At 34.3% G+C, this 21,240-nt stretch overlaps 2 protein-coding genes across 4 annotated transcripts in view; both read right to left on the reverse strand.

Moving 5' to 3' along the window:
- LOC139982743 (angiopoietin-1 receptor-like) overlaps window positions 1–8,837 on the reverse strand; it is a 172,542-nt gene extending 163,705 nt beyond the window's left edge. For all 3 annotated transcript variants that reach the window (XM_071995823.1, XM_071995821.1, XM_071995822.1), the window contains exons 1-2: window positions 8,751–8,837; window positions 916–1,019 (exon numbers count right to left, since the gene is read on the reverse strand). In XM_071995823.1, coding sequence (XP_071851924.1) covers window positions 916–1,019; window positions 8,751–8,752 — 106 coding nt within the window. In that variant the 5' untranslated portion in view covers window positions 8,753–8,837. The remainder of the gene's footprint in view (window positions 1–915; window positions 1,020–8,750) is intronic.
- A 3,784-nt stretch (window positions 8,838–12,621) lies between these two features.
- On the reverse strand, window positions 12,622–20,984 carry LOC139982750 (receptor-type tyrosine-protein phosphatase alpha-like). The gene is made up of 10 exons (XM_071995831.1): window positions 20,897–20,984; window positions 20,296–20,363; window positions 19,292–19,632; window positions 18,050–18,146; window positions 17,563–17,642; window positions 16,990–17,124; window positions 16,568–16,696; window positions 16,283–16,410; window positions 15,496–15,631; window positions 12,622–13,427 (listed from the first exon to the last, which is right to left on the reverse strand). Exons 3-10 carry the CDS (start codon window positions 19,421–19,423, stop codon window positions 13,353–13,355), a joined length of 912 nt encoding a protein of 303 aa, XP_071851932.1. The 5' UTR covers window positions 19,424–19,632; window positions 20,296–20,363; window positions 20,897–20,984; the 3' UTR covers window positions 12,622–13,352.
- Between the last annotated feature and the right edge of the window lie 256 nt (window positions 20,985–21,240).

The following is a 21,240-nucleotide window of genomic DNA, read 5'->3' on the forward strand; positions in this document are numbered from 1 at the left end:
CACCAATTATCAAAGTTCTTCCACTTAGCATACATAGGACAGAACTTGTTTAATATATATAATACAAACAATTGTTTTGATAACATCTATGGATTGTTCAAAGTCCAGAACTAATTATCAAGGTGTACTGTACAATGCAAGATAGTTGAAATGATGAAGGTCTCATGTACATGTACAGTAGAAACAGTACAGTGAGCTATCTGTCCCATGAAGATATACAAACTGTAAAACAGGATGTTGAATTTACCCGTTATTCAATAATGTACACCTCACCGTTATTATATGATCTCAGGGATTGAATTTCTGTAAAACATAGCAACACAAAGTTACTGTTGAAAGCTACACTTTTTCTTTCCAGTATAAATTACATTCGTGAGATCATATATAGCTACCAGAGAAGAGGGGAAAGAACAGGGTAATTGAAGAAAGAAGGAAACCTTCCCCCTCATTCTCCCCTTGTCCCCCCCTCCCCATTTTCACTCCTCTTCTCATAACTCTCTTCCACCTTTTTTCTCCACACCTTTCTGTCTTTGTCCTTCTCCAGTTTATTCCCTTTCCGTAATCCTCTCCTTGTCATTCCACTGTTTATCTCCTACCTCTCCTCTTCCCCTGTTAGTGTCCTTCTTTCTTCTCTCCATCCATTGTCTACTAATCCCCTTACATCTATCTCTTTGTGTTCACCCTGTTCATTAACCTGTCTGTATTTTGTGCGTGTTTTTGTCTCTTCTGTTACTGTTACTTGTCATTTAGCCTTTGAAGAAGATCCTGCTAGGATCGAAACGTCAGGCCAACTTACTTTTACACATTCTCATACACAGGCTCTCTAGTGGAGAAGCAGTTTGCTAACAGTTGTTTTTTTTTAGCGTTCTAACATATCAAAATTGTCGGCTCTGATGAAAGCAACAACAATATTACCATTTTGTCCATAACTTAGGAGTGTTTGCCACAGCAGTAAGGTAGTCACAGCAATAACCTGCACTTTGTAAGTTATCTTTTCTTCATACAATAATTTGGTATGCCTGAGAGGTAAAATTAAAATGAATAGATGTTATTTATTACAGATATTAATAAACCTCATTAAAACTAGTTGTGTACATGTGACTATCTATAGATGTTATGTACAGTAAACAGAACATTTCTGATGAAATGCATCAACTGCTTGACATTATTTATACCGTTATATCAGGATATCTTTTACATTTCACATTTGGCTTCAGGAATTTCAAGAACAGAGGGTAAAAATCAATGAATTATCCAAAAAGATTATTAACACTTGAAGGAAACAACATTTACAGGAGAAAGCTTCAGGTATGCAGGTTCACTATGGGAACTAGTTGATCAGTTTCTCATGGCGGCCATGTAATGATATCACTGTGAGAACAATTCTTTATAGACATGTGGGGTGAATGGATATCAATATTTGAAACTATAGCACTTACAAGAAGGTTAACATTAAGTTATGTATGGACCTTAACCTTGTTAAAACTCTTTCATCTGAAAACTCAAATTTGGATTAGTGTGCATATATACGCATACTGTAAATATGGTATCCCAATTTCTCAATTACAACAAATTAGTGCATTTTACATTGTAAAACTATACAAAATATGAAACTTACCACTTTATCGAGATATACTGACGGTGCAAAACGGTAAATATCTTAAAACGGTTTCATATAACTGGAAGGGCACGTTCGTTCCCCCCATGCGCCCCTAGTTCTTTCGCCCCTGTTTGTGTACTGCTTTGTTACTGCTGTTGGGTATTTTTTGTCATTACCTCAAGCCATACCTTCCACGATAACTACAATCTTATGCTCACAAAATATGACCATTTCTAGGCTCTCGACCATGATAATGTCTGTAAAGTTCTGACGATGGCATTACATTCCACAGTGCGATGTCACTATATAGGAAGTTTCATAGAACAGCCATTGAGTAATTAGAGTATACGTCCTTGTAAATATTGCCCTGTTTGGTAATACTCAAAACGAATTTGTTCATAGTATCTCTCTGTCTTTGATCGTTACATTTCGTGACAGTAACATTGATAAACGATAGCTATGAAAGCCTTCTGGGTGGGCTTATTTGAGAAATCTCAAATAATGCAACAAATTTGTTTATGCATTGTTCATATTGTGTGTTAAAGTGTAAGAAAAGAATTAAATAAACGACATCGGTGTACGCAAAGGGAAACAACGGGGGACCATCTTGCCTTCATCGTTCTTTGGGGACAGACGTTCAGGATATATATATATTATATATTCAGTCGGGAAGAATAAGACCAACGGTTAATTTATAAACAAAAGTTATCAACAAAGATCACATGAAATACTTTTTTTTTTCGTTTCGTGTTTGTTTAATGCTTATTAATTATGACTATGAATATATATATATATATATATATATATATATATATATATATATATATATATATATATGTATATCTCATGACACACATATATATATATATATTATTATATGATTGTAGTATTAATTATATAGATTTACTTTGTAAATGCTACTTGTTTTATGTTCATATTACTGTTTCTACATTTTTGATGTCTATTTTATTTTTGACTTTTGTACGCTGTATATGTTTCCTTAATTTGCCCATAGGCTACTGCTCGTTTACTGCCATACTGTCAACTATTTTATCTCTAATATATTTTGTAACTGAGTAACTCTCTTCGATGCGTAAGTCGACATAAAAATAACGAAAATAAATACGGACCATCATGGTTTGCAAAAAAAATCAGTGAGATTATTTATTTATTAACTCTGTTTGATACAGCTATTCCGTTGTTTCTATTTCCTGACTTACGTATAAACTTGGATGTGAGACCTTACTGTCCAACCGCTTTCACTTTCACATTACATCAACAAGTTGAACTTAAAAAGTGTAACCTAGTCATTGTATATAATCCCTCGTTTATTTTCCCATGCGATCACAGAATGTTGTATTGGATGTATAAATATAGTGATGTTTATTTTTTTTATAGGCTACTCCTCGACCACCCATCCTGGTGATTTGAAAGAAACACACAAATTACGGGAATTAAAAAAAAACTAGTTTCACTTATCAAGTGCGATCCATGCATGAGTCCCATAAGTAGTGTAGTTTGAATACTGCTATTGTATGCACTGAGTTTCCGATCCCGCATCTGTAATTTATTTCCTCGTTAAACCATGCAGAATATATCTCTCTTCAACATAGATCAAGAAATTTCTTAGCTCTACCGTTTACAGACTGGACTTTTTATTAAGATTTATAGTGAATTCAAACTAACATACCTGACAATATATATCCTATTTTATGTTTTTAGTCTACATTAAGAAGTGCCTTTATTCTAAGAATTGTACAAAGTATAATAGAGAACAAAACTGTATAGATGATCTAACAAATGAAAAAAATATATGTAGTTATTACAATTTGAAACTGAAAATTATATCAGTACTTATCGTTTGGAATGGTTTAATGTTATATCAATTGTGTATACGATGACTGCAACTAAGATATTGCATGTGCTTGCCAATGTCAGTGTCCTTTAACTAACCGTCTTATGCCGGATATAGCCAGTAAAGTGATTTTTCAACAGTTTATCAATGGTTTGTAAAAAGGTTCTGAAGTACAGTATGGGCTACAAAGAGATCATCACATATGTGGTATATCAACTGACAAAAAAAATGGACATTATGAACAGTTTCAATCGTTGAGTAGAACCAAGTCAAATTGTCCTCAAACAAGTCACAAGAAACAGGGTTACAGGAGCTTTATGTCTAAAAGACAGTGTCTTTGGTCTCAGAAGAAGGAGGATTTAGGCCAATTATGGTTCTTAGAGATACGGGTGCATCTCATTTTGTTACTGGAAGGGATACTTTCAGCGTCAACCACCAGATCAGCAGATAAGAGAATTTTACTTAGGGTCTGAGATGTGCCAGTACCTTTGTATAATGTACGTTGACCACAGAGTTGGTAAAGGATGTGGTTCCTATGGCAGTTGCACCTATTTACCTGTAGGGGGTAGATATACTTTTGTTTTATGACCTTGCAGGTGATAATGTTTGGGCCGTGCCCTATGTTACTGGCAAGTAAGCCGGTTGTATGCACATACAAGGATTTGTTACAGGAAGAATTTCCTGGTATTGTTCCGGCATGTGTTGTTACAAGGTATAAGTCTCGGAGGCTGCTGCATAGAATGCAGAGAACCAGGGTATTGACTCCAACGAAGGAGTCAGTTTGGCCGAGGCATTCTTTAGTGACCTCGACTCAGGTGTGGATAAAGTGGGTTCTAATGTATGTTTACAAATAAATCCTTGGTTAAAGAGCAAGAGTCAGATCCAAACCTTATATATATATATATATATATATATATATATATATATATATATATATATATATATATATATATATATATATATATATATATATATATATATATATATATATATATATATATATATATATATATATATGTATATATATATATATATATGTATATATATATATATATATATATATATATATATATATATATATATATATATATATATATATATATATATATATATATATTATGCAAACAGCTTAGACTGAAGCAGAAGCCGAAGGGTTCCTAAATGCTTTTATGTAAAGTCAGAAGTTTTAATGAGAAAGTAGATGCCAGTTCACTGTCCTGCAGATGAAGGTTGGAGGGTTATTCGTCAGAGAGCTTTGTTTCCTAGTTATAGAGCGAAATTCTTAGAATAGCACATGATTTGCCCATTGGTGGTCATTTTGGGGGTAAACACAACTCAAGATAAGATTATGCAACATTTGTATTGGCCAAAACTACACAGAGATGTAGTTGAGTACTGTAGGACATGTCATACCTGTCAACATTTAATCAAGTAATTAAGCCGGTTTCCTTGACACCAATACCAGCGTTGGATGAGCCATTCAGTCGGGTGATGGACTGTTCTGGGCCTTTGTCTAGGACTAAGTCAGGGTATAAGTAGATGTTGACGATTATGGTTACTGCCACCAAGTTCCTGAGGCAATACCACTGAAGAAAATAACTACAAGTGTTGAGGTTGCAGCTTTGATTCAGTTTTTCTTCTAGGTATGGTCTCTCCAAAGAGTTCCAGTCAGACCAGGGTTTAATAGTCAGTTGGTGTCCTTAGCATACCATCATCAAACTCAGGGTTCACTGGAGAGATATTACCAAACTCTCAAGAGCATGATCAAAGAAATATTCCTTGGAGTACCCAGATGATTGGGATAAAGGGTTTGCATTCCTCATGTTTGCCACTAGGGATGCACCTAATGGGTCATTAGGATTAAGTCCCTTATAACTTGTATATGGTCACACAGTAAGGGAAACTTGTAATTCATCCAAAAACTGTTTGTTGAACAAGAAAAAAGTCATCGATTATTGGAAGTTAGTAGTGCTAGTAAGGTTGGTTAATACCCAATTCCACGGATAGAAGATTACATAAATAGGGTAGGGAATACCAAGTTGGTTACAAAATGTGATTTGTTAAAGGGGTTGACCTATTTGGCTTAAGAATAAACCAGCCATATTTAAACGTTTAATGAATGAGATCAGTAAAGGTCCACTAATATATATTTCGATGATATGGTGGTATTCAGTGGCCCGTGGGATAACCATGTCAGCCACATTAAAGAGTGTTTTGATAGGCTCTCGTCAGCTAAGTTGGTTATCAACTTAGGGAAATGAGAGAAAAGGCAAGTCCAGGTTAAATATTTAGGACATGTAGTTGGATAAGGTGAGGTAAGACCTCGGTCTGTCAAAATAAAAGCAATATTTAATCTTCCTATTCCAACCAACAAGCGGGAATTACTTAAAGTGCTTTGTATGAGTGGATTTTATCGCAAGTTTGTACCTAACTTTGCAGATGTTGTTGAGCTACCTACGAATTTTCTCATGGAAAATGTCAAATTTCATTGGTCAGTAGCTTGTTAGTTGCCTATGTTCATGTTAAATCTTTTTTATTTCCAGTGACCCAGTTCAACATTTTGAAATTTATCTTGTAGTTCTGGAAGTGTTACGGTTAAAATACAACACAATCTTTGGTTTAAATAACATTAATTATGTTTGCTTCTGGTTTATTCTAATTCATTAATTCACAGTAATGATAACGGGTGATGACGGTTGACGTATACTTGTGTTGTAGGATTATAGCCAAAAATGTAATGTAAGTTGTTTTTCTTTAAACCTCCTTTGATGTTACGAATTATAGAAGTGTGATTTAAAAATAATATTGTCTATGAAAAGTACAGTTTTATTTTTACGTCATATAATACGAGGAGATCACTGTGGTGTTAGTATTTTGAGTATTCTTTAACTGTGATTATAGATGTTTGCATTGATAATTCTGTTCCATGATTATTGAGTTTGTGTAAGTGTTTTTTTTTTTGTTTTTTTTTTGCTTATTGATGATTGTCATTATTGAATCTGTTACTTATAATTTGTAATGCTTCTCTAGACACCACATTTTGTAGATTGTACATATTGTGCAGAGTTTTCGGATGGTTCAGATATTTCGAAAAGGTTCAGATTGTACTTTTCTTAATTTCAATCAAATTGTTCTGATTGTTCAGATTGTCCATTAAAACCGTCTAGAATTGATATTGAAATATACTTAATTATACGTTTAACATCTGATCTGCGTTTTTAAAATGTGGTTGTAACTATCTGAAAAATATCTCTGGGATATTTACATACCTTACCGCATCCTCACCCACCCCATCCACGTCCTTTCTTTTAAACGTCACATAAATTACTTATTAGCGCAACCTAGCGTTTAGAATTAATTAAAAAGACTTAATGTATATTGTTAATATGTCCCAGAATACACCATTGGACATGTAATTGTTCTTTTTTTTTTTTTTTTTTTACTGCGGGAGGAACCCACTGAAGACAGCACTATATGTCAGTTGGCTTCAACGATACCAGGTGCCGCGGGCTTATAAAATCTTTGATTCGTTTCTGGACCTTTCTTAAAGTTCAACTCCTACCCAAAGTAGTAATGCCCCTCCCTCCCCATTGAAATCCTAAATGAACTGAATTTATCTATTGCAAGAGATGGCTTGCTCGTAACACTACAACAATAGTCTCACGCCCGCCCCGCCCACACCCGCCCAGCCCACACACCCCTCCCCAGATTATGCCATGTAGGGATGTTAAAATATGTGAGACATAACCCGCATAATGTATATGTGGATTAAAAGGAATATTAACATGTATTAAATAGAATATATAACAAAATGCATGTTACATCGGCCAAGCACATTGATAGGAAAAACATTCGTGTTAGAATGGATGTGTCTTCTCATGAACTGACAAACACGCGATTAAACTTGAATATTATGTACGAACTCGGGTCAATAAAAGTTTTATTACCCAGAAAGGAGAGGGAACTACTCACAAAAGGAGAGAACAGTTATATCTAGCGAGGTATCGATCGTGACGAAAGCCCGTCGGGTGTGAGCGTTCTTCAGATATACATAGCTGTAAATGATGCGGGGTGGAGGTTATAAAGTCTTAGTATTGTAACGCTGACCTTGGTCTACTTATTTGCAATATACTACTCACTTCAAGATTAATTTACGTTGTCCAGTTACAGAGCTGTTGACAATTCCTAATCATGGACGTTAAATAATGAATCTAAGATGCTGACTTCGGTCAGATTGCGGCTTTGATAAGCCACGGATGGCGTCTTCGCGATTTCCTGCTTGCAGGAGGATCTAAAATACATATATACATACATACTTATTCTGATAAAAAAAATCAGTCGGTCGAAAGATGGAGAGAGTGTCCTATTTTACTCGAAATAACTTATTGCTGAAATGAATTCAGATGATGGTTTGCGATTGAAGAATTGAAGAGCGGGTTTACCATGCACAGTGTTATTTACTCAGCTTATATCTAATCTTTACTACCCAATACAACATACACAATGATAAGTAATAGTTCATGAGTAAGGACGAACATACCATTGGGGATGTACATATAACTGACTGAATTGAGTAAAATGTTCACATACAATTGGTACGTAAGAACGTTTCTCGCGAGTAGACTGTCTCACAAGAAACCTTAACTATTATCAACACTCAGGAAGATCTCTTATGTGAAGACGTAGGAGTACGTATGCTCACGAGAAGATATCTCGCAAGCAAAGTTTATTGGGAGAGGATTGAGTACATTTAATTACGAGCAAGTCTCTCGTGCGAAGGCAGTCTAATATCACTTTCTAGTAAATAGGAGTCTCGTGTGTAGAATTATTCATTAGAACATATCTCTTGTGAGAACAATGACTCGTAAGTATATTAACTTGTAGGAAAATATCTCTTGTGTAGAATTACTCGTTAGAATATTTATCGCGAGAGCAATGACTCGTGGGTAATAAGGCCTCGCATTACTGAGTGAAAATATTGACGTTTATAATTTTGATGTTATCTTTCAATATTCTTTCCCTAAGTTGGTTTCTTTACGATAGTGGACATTCGAGCCAAATGGGCACAGGCTATCTAGGTCGCAAATACTCTTACAAAACAAAATTAGATTGATTTTTAATCTAATGTCTAACAAGCCTAACACGCATAGCCCCTTGTCAAGTCTACGATCTAGGTTGACTTTAAACACACAAATATTTGGGTCCTAAACTTAATGCAACTAGTTCCTTTAACTTTATCTCTACAAGTAACTCAGCCAAAATACGTTTTATATTGCCTTAAATTACACAACTTACATTCAGATATCCTATCCTTTCGCTTGCTGCCTTCGTCCCTTCGCATGTGAGTTCAAATCAATTCAGGCATGTATGCTACTATCACATGGAATTTTCTAACGCTAAAAAATACACCGGAAAATGGGAGATGAAATCAGCTGTCTAGCGATTGGCTGAAGAGCCTCGCCAACGGATCTATGCAAATTACGCAGTTTCGTTTTTGGCTTATTTAAGAACATGTAAAACACAACACTACGAGCTTGGCGTGCGTCATGAAAGATACAGGGTCAGATTTAGGGTAGCATATATGCCCATTAAAAGCCCCATTGACTTACACACTAAATCACAAAAGTAATGTGGTCTCTAAGTCTAGATAGAAGTTTTCACTTGCTAAACGCTACCATCACCGGATAGCTGACAACTTGGCCTTTCATGGCACCATACATTTTCCGTATCATGACCGTGTAGATTTTTTGCTATCCGAGCCGGAAGTTTTCGTCACTTACAAACAAACCTCTTCACTCAGTGGTAAACAATTTTCCTACGCTGCTCCTGGGAGGCCTTAAAGGGGTCTAAAATTGCCTCAATTGACCCAATTTTCTCACTACATTTACTTCCATTCATGCTCTTCAACATGCAAGCCACAAAAGAAAAAAACTAGATTATGATTGATAACAGGTCAAAAAAGATGTTCTCCTTCTGCTTTTTGGCACTTTTCCTGAAGGAGAACACTTTGGGCGGATTGATATAGACGCTAATAGGAGTATGCCACCTTAGAGGCCATAAGAGTTTCCTCAAGCCATTCATCCGCTTATTTCGGAAACAATACAAACATAACTAAATAACCAAAAAAACAAATAACATTTTCGTTACAGTATCTATTTCCTTTCCAAGGGACTCGTGATACACATTGACGTAACATCGTCATGATGCAAGAGGATTAAGGTCGGGAGTGGATCAAATTATTTTCTATGGTTTTCGTGCCGAGGCTCTATCTCGGGTGACTTTCTAAACAAATTATCGTCGCCGCAGTCGCTATTCACGCCTTCCATCCTTCCATATGGGTACCACTCATTCAAAACACTCATGGTAGCAGTGGGCGAGACATCAGTATAGTTTTTAGTCTGTGCTGATGCAGTTATACGTACCAAAAAGAAGATTATACCACGTTAGCCCGTCCCTTATCTGCACTGTTGTTATATGTTGAGCCCTTGCAAATTATTCGTTGATGCTGGGGGTATAGCTGAATATAGAGGTGACAGCGAAAGTTAGGATTGGCACCGTGACCGGGTACCCAACCTATATATAGGCCTATATATATATATATATATATATATATATATATATATATATATATATATATATATATATATATATATATATATATATATATATATATATCGAGATATATATATATATATATCGATATATATCGATATATATATATATATATATATATATATATATATATATATATATATACATATATATATATATATATATATGTATGTATGTATAGCTAGTGGAAGGAAGTATTAATTCTTCAAGTACCTGACAGTTTGTTTTATTTATTGTTTTATTTCACTGTCTATTAAGAGCATTTGCATTGAAAGTCAATGGCGACTACCAAGATCATAGTTAAATATTGCAAAAATCATACATCATATTGCAAGATGTCATTAACAATAGGTACCACGTCATGCGAACGGTTATTCCTATAACCAAATATGTCAGGGTGAAAAACGGTAGGGAATGTTAGAGGGGTAGCTGGAGGTAGATCAATTGTCCTTTTCATTTCTGTGAAATTAAGTTAAGCTGCTAACTTTGTAACATATATAATGACAGTGGCGTATACATATGTACGAAATATATATGTAGAGTATGCTGTAAGGACATATAATCGAAGTTGGTAGAGTAAAGCTATATCGTTTCTCCCCACTCAGAGAAATAACCAAATACGTATTACAAAATTGTCTAAGTAAATTTGTGTTTTATTGAACTCCACAATCATCCATTTTTATCACACGGACATTTCGAGCAAATGCAGATACATTTACATGAATGTCAGTTCTTCTACCCTTGTTTCTTCAAGTTTAGTAGTACTAATAATGTTTAACGAATATCATGTGTTTCACTGCAACAATAGGAACAAAGTTTCAGTTCCCGATATCTGTTAATATATTACTGTCATTAACCACGGATTGCAAGATTTTACATCGCACCTTTCTCTTTTCTAGGAAATAAAACATCGGGTTAACATTTCATAGATCAACTCGACATTAAGATACACGAAGGTGAAGAGTAAAGCAAACTTAAGGGACACTTTCAGACAACTAGAGATGAATACAGGTGTTATTCTTAAGATGTAATATGCTTACCGTACACAGTGGTTTCACATTTGTTGTAATTCGCAACAGTTGTTAATGTCCACAAATGAATACTATTGAGACATCTGCAAAAATGGTAGACTAATTAGTTGATTCTAAATATTGTGCTATATAGGGATGCTCAATTTCCCATATTTCCAAATTTGACCAATCGTAAACAATGGAGCGGTTCTCCTATTTGACAGAATTTGATCTAACTAGATGCATTATAGATCATCAATTAGTTTAATACAAAGAAAAGCTGATACCGTGTTCCCAATTTGAACCTGGTTGTATTCAAGCGTGTGTTGATTCCCATCCCTTTATATTTCATTTGGACGATACCCTTCCAATAAAAAGTTATTTTTCAGAATTTTTTGCTGCTATTTACAGTATTAAATAACTCGCTTAATCAACAGTGACAGTGAATACGACAAGTGATTACTTTTGTCGTATGTTGCAGTAATTATTCGCGAATTTATGTTATTATTAGCAAAGTTATATATCATATCGACCCGCACAGATCGTATTATATATTTTCGTGTCATCAGCAATAGAACATTCCTTGGACAGACTGGTTCCCTTGAGAAGGTACAATGTTAATTTATTTATAGTAGCTTAATCGTGTTCCATACGTAAGCAATAAAGTAGAAAGTGCTTGAACTAGTTCTAAGTAATACTTACATTGAAATGAATATGTAAGTCATATTGTCCTATTCAGAAATGTCGTCTGACAAAAATAACTGTCGTAAAAGTAAGTGAACTGAATAGCAAGTAACAAAAACTACAAGGGACAAATTGATTGTCCGCAGCTGTTACTTGTAATTAACAATATCATCCCTGGCTTCCCTAGTCTACACAGATTACAAAAGGGGTGAATCTCTACATTATTTGGAGCAATAACAAGTTGAGCGATGTCATATTGTATTAAACTACAAATCTATCTTGTTATATATAATCAAATAAATACACAGCCCTTGAATAATTCATATCGATATGTTATACATCATTCATGTACAACCAGTTGGGCATGTGAAATAACCCTGGTACACAGTATCGATCAAAGAAAGTAAAGTGTTGTATGAAGTTTATCATACCGCATCCAGCTTCTTGATGCTCATTATAATATCTTCTTGTTTCAAATAGCGTAATCACATTCAAATGCAAGCATATCAAATTTTGCAAAGTGTTTTGAAATTGACTGTTCCGTTACTTAGTATGTTGCAAACTAATGTTTATTACATTTATAGAGGTAATGTATCACATAATCAATACATCAGTGATGAGACTGTACTGAGCCCATTGGTTCGTACATTGTTTAGCTTATGACTGTTATCGTTACATGTGGTAATTATATATAGGTTTCTAGTGGTCAAACGACCAAAATCTCCGCTACTTTCGCATGAATGTAATGTTATGTACAACATTTTCCGTCGGATTTCCAAGTTAAAGACAACGAAAATAACCATACAACCATGAAAGACGACCAAGGTAAATTAGTATGTACTTTTCCTTTCTGTATTTTCAGTACTACAAGATAATGAAACGCGCAGATATGTGTAAACAAAAATGTTAACAGAATTAGGATTAATGTAATATAAGTGTTGAAAATCGTAGATTTTTGCTGAAATCACACAATATTAGTACAGAAAACAGAATGAATTTAGTTAGATATTTCAGATATTAAATGAAAAGGTAAACTAAATGAAAATATGTTAAACCGCATTACATGTCCTTGCGATATAATACAAGGCTTAGTTGGCACACTGCAGATCTACCCAAAGCCATAGTTGGTTGTTAAGGTGAGAGTTACGTTGGAAATACTTTAACTGTATTTACTTTGTAAATAAAGATAAATTGAAAGTAGCTGCCAAGAGAAGTGAGACCGGATGTCCTGTATTTAGTTTACAAAGCTATATGGCCGTTTAGTTCCTTTTCAACAATAACAACATATGAAAATGTCATTTAGGTGCCATCAACTAACTCAACAAGCATTTGCTTTTGACAATCTTCAGTATTGTAGTAGCATATATAATAAATGCAACGTACAGGCATGTTTAAGTATAATGCCGATAATTTGATTAAACGATGCATAGAAAATGGTAAACTGATTATATATGTCACGCAATGGTGATATTTTTTTACGTAAAAACAAGAGTAATGATTGTTACTGAAGTGTTTCTCCGTGACCTAGGCTTTAAATAATTGGCTTGTAATAATAAAGATGCTGTTTTGAGGGTTCCTGATCAGCTTAAGATTACACAATCACGTCATAATCCTGCATTTCTGTTAGGTAGCAGTTGAGAAGTTCATGACACACCATGTAATCCTCCTGAAAAAGAAAAAAATGGAAACGTTGCTCAAACTATGACAGAATGTTCTGGATGAAATACCAGGTGTCTTATTAAAATGAAACGTTTGAAATGCTAAACAAAATTAGAACAAATGGGATAACTACAAAGCTGTCACTATCAATGACTGATTCTTTAGTACAGTGATCTCGGAAACAGTGGATTTAATGGGGAAAGAAGAAATTACGAACTTTGAATTGATGCAAAGCAGTTACTGCGTGCACGATTCACAAGTTGGGCAGAATGTTTTAAAAATAATACTTTCTCAACTGCGGTTGGCTAATAGGTTTACCCAACGTTTTGTTAATTAATATAATAACATTTAACCAACAACCATAAACTAGTTGGGGAACATGTAACTGTATATATATATATATATATATATATATATATATATATATATATATATATATATATATATATATGTATGTATATATATGTATATATATATATATACATATATATATATACATATATATAGAATATATGTTTATATATATATATACAGTTACATGTTACATGTATATATATATATATATATATATATATATATATATATATATATATATATATATTTATATATATATATATATATATATATATATATATATATATATATATATATATATATATATATATATATATGGGGTTTGTTGGGAAACGTTTGCCAATGTTTGGTAAAGGCCAGAGATGAATTTACCAGAAATATCAAACTGGAAGATGTGAGTGAAAAGTATAGAAAATAAGGATATAATTACGTGAAAGCGTAATGCCATAACAACAGGGAACATTATTTTTTGCCGGTGTATTGGAGCCTTGACATATTGGCTGTCATTAAATTTTAACTTAATTTTCTAAGCACATTTTCAGTGTAATGTATGCCTTACAATCACTGGTAGCTATCAGTTGTTGTATTTATCAATAGTATCTTGTTAATTTTACCTCTTCTGATGTACAATGCTTTAATTACATTTAATGTAAAGACAATTGTACAATTAATACACTTTGTATGGTTCATATCAATTGTCTATGAAAACTGAGTTTGTTTTCTAATTACATCATTGTTTGACATAACTTTCAGCACAAAGTCCACACTAAGTCTTGAAAAACGAAGTCGGAGCCAATTAGTATCAGTAAGTGCAAAAACGTGGCATAAGTAAAGTGGATATTCCCAAGAAATCTCGAATTTAATGTTTAATGAATATGGTCCTTTTTAAAATTGATTTGAACAATGCCCTCTGCATAAAATCAATATTACTTTTAATATTAGTTTTTAACAAAGTATACCATAAACATAATTCTTGACACATAAAGACAGTGGTTTTATTGTTATGTACCACAGTGCGTTGGTGTATGTCTATGCCAGAGAGTAGACATATTGTGAAGGTGAATATATTGGAAACTAGACTAGCTATAAAATAAAATAGAATACACTCAAATGTTTCTTTTCTAAGACATATTCAAATTAAAGTATGCTTAAACCATTTTTTTTTATTATACATGGATGGCAGAAGCTAGTCGAGAAACATCTGGGCTTTTAACTTTGACCAATGTTGTTATTTTAAAGTAACGTCCTTATCTTGGTTATTTGCATTCGCCTTCTAGCATCTCAACTGGCGTCGGAGTTCAATGTGGGCCCGACTTAAAAAAGTACAAATAGCATTTATTAACAATATTGGCCAATACATGAGCCATTTTGTTTTTGGTAAATAAGGATACCCAACTATTTAGACTGTGAACTGGTCATTTCTGTCCAAATATATCTCTGGAAATTTCTAACTTTTCAATATTTTCAGCGCGTATGTTTATTGTGTAAATATTAATGAATAGACTGCTGAAGGGTAAAATACTATATAACGCTACAATGCCATGCGTTTCTTGTTTTTGTTTTTTTGCAAAACTTCTCATATTTGGTTACAGATTGGGTAGAGGCGGGAGGTTACATGGTGATGATAGTTAGCTATTATTTTATACACTAGCACCAGCAAAGCTCAAGCTCATATTTACTGTATTATCGTAATATTGTTGTTTTCAGTCTACGACATATACCTTTGTGATAATCGCATTGGGGTTGCACACTTTGATATTTTTAACAGTGTCAAACACTTGTATCGTTTGTCGCTCCTTCATCCTGTTAATCTCAGAACAAACAGTCACGTAAATTCCACTTCTGGATGCACCATTTCTACAAAAACAAATCCACGCAAAACACATAAGTTACAAACATAAGTTGCACACACAAAACACAAAAGTTAAACTTAACTTTTATTTTAATAAGCACATTAAACTACATAGGGAGAATCAACGACACACGTTTATATGTACCACACATAGCATACATAATTGAATGACCCGTCAACAATGGAATCGGTCACTGTTAATGGTAATGAGTCATGCCAACAGATCTATCTGTATTTAATTAGCAAGACAATGACGGTTTAAACTTGCTCGTTTCGTCACCTTAACGATCACACTTTAAAGGGGTAAAATGAAATGAGAACAGTAGTTGATACTGGAAAAATTGAAGATGTTACAATATGAAATCACAGTTGGTCTGAGACAAAATTTACTGATGGGATAGGATCAAATAGAACAACACATCAGGTAAAACAACTACTTTGTGTAGCTAGGATCATCAACTTAGAGAAAGCTGAGACAGTCGTACTCCTTGCATTGAGTATAAACTGCTGCAAACAGTTTAGCTATTTTACTTTGTCATTTTAAGTTAACAATTATTGTCTATTTTGTTATAATTGTTCTCTCCGGAAGCAATTATGGTGTGATTTCCATGTTTGTGTAAGTTTTTACAACTTTCATCGCCGGATTAAGAACTTACATGCAATGCATTAATGTTGCACCACGATTTCCAAATCCTATAGCTGCGATGAAATTTATAAGGGGTGTTAGGCTATCACCACTCTTTGGCCAGTTGTTCAGAATAAAGCGATTAACTTTGATAGATTCCTGTAAGCAAAACGAAAAAGCATGGAACAGTTTCGCTCTTCACAAGGTTTCCCTTCGATTTGATGTTAGCTTTGAATGCCTTATTACTATGTCAAATAATAATAAGAATAATAAAGTAGGTAAATGCAAACAATTTATAAGCATATTACGGTCTTACCCGATACGATCGGTGGGCAACCTGACACTGATGGATTGTATAGAGCTGTTTTTTCTCAATGAGGCACGTGGATATTGTCATTGTTCCGATCTCGATGTCATTAACATCTGGCCAATATTTTATAGTATCCTGTGTTGTGATACAATTCAAATCATATTGTTGACAGATTTCATCATACAGATTTGTCACGCAGATCAAAATCCTTCATATATTTATATCAGTATGACTACAGCAATTGTGACATATTTTATTTGTGTTCGAAAGTAGAGTAAACTAACGAAAGGATTTTTCCTATGTTATTAACGTAATGGAAAAAAAATACCAAAAGATACTAGTAATATCAGTTTTCTGTACAAACGTTCGAAGCGAGAAATATTAAAACTTATAAGGATAGTATGAAATGGCCTAATTGAATGAATTACATGATTTCCAGAGTCTGATTCATTCAACATAATAATCGTCTGACATTGATAGTCAAACACGAGTCGCCAAAAGTCTTCAACAGTATTCGGCAAAGGTGCCTGTGTCATAATCAAAGTCTGATTCAATCCAGGAATCTGTAGACAAAGAAATACACACAAAAATATCTTTAACAATATAATAATAGCGCTTTGATAATTCCAGTTTACATCTCAAGGCAAACATGAAGAAAGGAAACAAAAACTTCAAGTTGGTCGACCGCCTAACTCTGTTACTTATTGTAGTTATTTAAAATGACGCCAAAGAATCATATTCCAGAGGAATTGTTCCGCTTTTAACCGAAGTAGGTGCTCTATTCAATGTTATTTAAATATATCCAAGTGGATACACGTGATTGCGATCCCAGCAAAGCATTTTCTACATAGCGATGGCAATCATACTCGTATAGCTCAGGTGGGTAGTGTACAGGACATATTATCCTGATTTCACTGGTTTGACTACCGAACTAGCCAAAATGTGTTTCTCGCTTTAGCTTCAACTTGAAGCACCGAATGCCTAACTATTTTTATACTTACATTCACGACAGAGGCATTAATGTAATCGTTTCCTCCCTGAGTGAGACACATGGATTTCAGCAAAGGTCGATGGTTGTCCACTGTAAGGAGAAGTTGTAATATGACATTAAATTGACTACATAGGGAAGTGGTAGGCTATTCTCAACAATTTAAGTTGTGTCTGACGATCCAGTTTTCGCTATTTTATCTATGTTTACTGTTCCGCATTACTAAGTTTGTTGTCAACTGTTGACACTTTGACCTTAATTCCTAAGTTCATCAGCTGTCCGACGAATACATGTTGTCACATTCATTGTCAATTTAAACCTTTCATGAGACGTTTGACAGTTTAAACTGATACTGTGTGCCTAAAAATGTCACCCTGTTAAGAATAGGAAAAGTATGCAAGGGTTTAAAGTTATTTGAATGAATATTTATACATGTGTTTGGTTATTATCTTGTAACATGCAGTTTTCATTAATTTGTTCTTCCTCGTCGAGGTACTCACGTGGTACAATATCTCCATATCTGTTCTTGTGCATGTTTTCAGGAGATGCCCCAGAGAACGAGTTAACATTTGTGCTGGGACTTACTTTTTCCAAACTCTGAAGATAAACACAAAAACAATATTTTACAGTAATTACTTAACAATAAATGTTGCCTCATAAATAAAAGCCAGTGAAAATAAAATATTAAGTTTATGTGATATTTATTATCTCTTGTATAAAATGACAAGATTATTGTGGAAAATGACAATACCATAATAAATGTCAATTTCCGCACGGCCTTTTGTGTTCCTCAGATGGTAACAACATATGTAAAAACAGTTAAACGAATACACGTATTAGTCTTTGTATCGAGTGCATTTTGCTTCTACCCGATAATGGTAATTGTATCTGTTTTGTCATATTTTGTGTGTGTTTTTTTCCTCTCCTGCTTGATGAGAACATACATATCTTCGATTAGTCTATTAATATTCAGCTGTTATATCTCTCAAATAATCGCTGTGTGTTCATGCAGTTTACACAATGTACATAGTGGTCCAGTTTTGCTCTTTCAATGACATTTCTTCTTGAATATATATAGGAGCAAGACATTTCAACAATGGGCATATTTTTATCCTTTAGTTAGCTGAGTAAATGAGTTCGTATTTGCAGGGTTAAGTCAATGGCTAATGTTGTGCAGCTATTGCCGAAACTGGGTTCGTGACAACGGTACTGGATAGCTGATTATTCTATAATGTCTTTATGTTCAACCTTTCGCAAAACCTGTAAGACAACAGTTACATATTCAGTATAGTATTTAACCCACAGACGACACCATGTTGTTATGATATGAACGTATGGTGATAGTTTGTTTCTAAATACTGGCAATTATCTTGTAACCGATACTGTCTCGCCAAGTCCACGCTAAACAAACCGATCCTTATGGACAGGGCGGTTGTTATTTTCGTAATGTATTTTTTTTAGGTTTATTTTCTCATAGACGACCTATTTTAATAATATCCTATAGAAAATCAACGACCATTTAAGTTACTCAAGATTCAATTTGATTGCATGATATCATGCCTATGTAGCTTTCCTTTACTCACATGTTACCCTCTAAGATGACACAAGACATTTTGTAATCGATGGCCTAAAAATAAAACATATTAAGTTTGAATATGTGCCCAACCTGTCGACAATTGTATAACAGTAATTTCACCTCTATTTTTTTTTGAATGATTTTTGCGTTATGTATTCATCATCACCTTAAAGGTAGCCGATATCATTTCTTGAGCAGTAGAACTTCTCATGAACAACGGAAACCTGGAAACTGCCATCGGTTTCCTAAGAGAAAATTCATCATCAGCATTGTTTTGGTACACTTGGACATCTTCCATGTTTTCGCATTTGTTGCTTTCTTGTTTTGCTTGAGCTCCTCCATCTTTACGAGTAGATAGAACTTCATATCCATCAGTGGTGTCATCATTTCCTGTGGCTGACAGAATGCATTCCTCGTGTTTCTTAGAAGGAACATAGCGTACCACGTTGGTATGCCCACTATCTTTGCTCACATTTTCATAGGCAAAAGGGGCTTCGTTTGTAACCTCTGTAAGAATGGAAAATTAGTTTTATTGAATACATATTAAACAAATTATGCAGGTGGTATGAACAATCACACTCATTGTTTTAGCAGTTGGTCTAAGAAAATAAAATCGTATTGCAATTGCTCAATGGGAACAAAAGTTATTTTAATATCAACGATGGCTTATAGATGGGTCATTGCGAATCAACGACATAACTCATTTCACAGCAAGTGACACACACACTCATTGAATACTTTGTACTAAATGATGATTGAACAAAAGTGGACTGCAACCTTTATTTGGTATTATAGCAGTTCACTGAAAAGAAAGGATCAAATCTTATTAGACATTGATGGTTTTGTGTTAATGTTTTACTGATCTAAATTTATTAATAATGTAAACATTATGTGAACTGGCGGCAGTTAAGAAAAACATTGACTATAACGGGTTCAGAACAGTGAAATCATTAATGCGGGAAATGTAAGACTGCGATTTCAAGACCAACATATGTGCTTCTTCTATATGAATGGTGCTAGTGTCTCCTGAAAATAAACAGCTTTGATAGTACTATAGGCTCTTGATAAAATAAAATAGTAAATCTTTAAGGCCAACAGTATAGTGCAGCGTTGTTTGGCATTATATGTAGACAGATTTAATTAAAACCTACAAGAAACCTACAAACTAACCTTTTGAGTCGTCTGCTTGTCGTTCCACAGTTTTAGGTTTGGATGTAGATCTCCTATATTTCCATATTCTTGAGAGGAAAAAAAGAACATAATTTTAAAATTAATGAAATTATAGCGTGTAAAAGTAAGTCCCCCACTCCTTCTCCCCTTGTTCCCTCCCCTTTCACTCGTCCTCCTACAGCTCTCTTCCCCTCCTTTTTTCTCCACACCTTTCTGTCTTTGTCCCTCTCCAGTTTATTCCCTACCCTGTTCCTTTAATCCTCTCTTTGTCCCTCCGCTGTTTATCTCCTACCTCTCCTCTTTCCCTGTTGCTTTCTTCTCACCATCCATTGTCTACTTATAATCCCCTTTCATCTATCTCATTGAGTTCACCGTGCTCATTAACCTGTCTGTTTTCTGTGCGTGTTTTTGTCCCTTCTGTTACTGTACTTGTCATTTAGCCTCTGAAGAAGATCCTGCTAGGATCGAAACGTCAGGCCAACTTACTTTTACACATTCTATTACACAGGCTCTCTAGTGGATAAGCAGTTTGCTAACAGTTTTATTTGATTTTGAAATTATAGCGTAACATCTAACCATGGCAACGTTTTTAGTGACTCACCCGTAAACTGCAAGAAGAGCAATTATTGCCAGAGAGATCGTTCCAATTGTAACACCAACAATTAATCCAACGGATCCTGAAGGGAAGAACAAAAGTTTATATCATAAAGTTTCCTTTGATTGTTAGTAAAGGTGCGGATGTATATTGTGATGTTTCCTTTGATTGCTAGTAATGGTGCGGATGTATATAGTGATGATTCCGTTGATTGTTAGTTAAGATGCGGATGTATATAGTGATGTTCCATTGATTGTTAACGTGCGGATGTATATAGCAATGTTTCCATGGTGACCAGCATTTGCCGGATATGACTGTTTCATATCGTAACGTTACAACGATACCAATAT

Source organism: Apostichopus japonicus, chromosome 16 (assembly GCF_037975245.1).
Source record: "Apostichopus japonicus isolate 1M-3 chromosome 16, ASM3797524v1, whole genome shotgun sequence".
NCBI lineage: Eukaryota > Metazoa > Echinodermata > Holothuroidea > Aspidochirotida > Stichopodidae > Apostichopus > Apostichopus japonicus.

Coding starts and splice junctions, on each gene's coding strand:
- LOC139982750 (XM_071995831.1), bottom strand. CDS start 19,423: ATGGAAGATGTCCAAGTGTACCAAAACAATGCTGATGATGAATTTTCT. Junction 17,643..18,049: donor ATATGGAGATATTGTACCAC/GTGAGTACCTCG, acceptor TTCTCCTTACAG/TGGACAACCATCGACCTTTG. Junction 16,697..16,989: donor AATCAGACTCTGGAAATCAT/GTAATTCATTCA, acceptor ATCACAACACAG/GATACTATAAAATATTGGCC.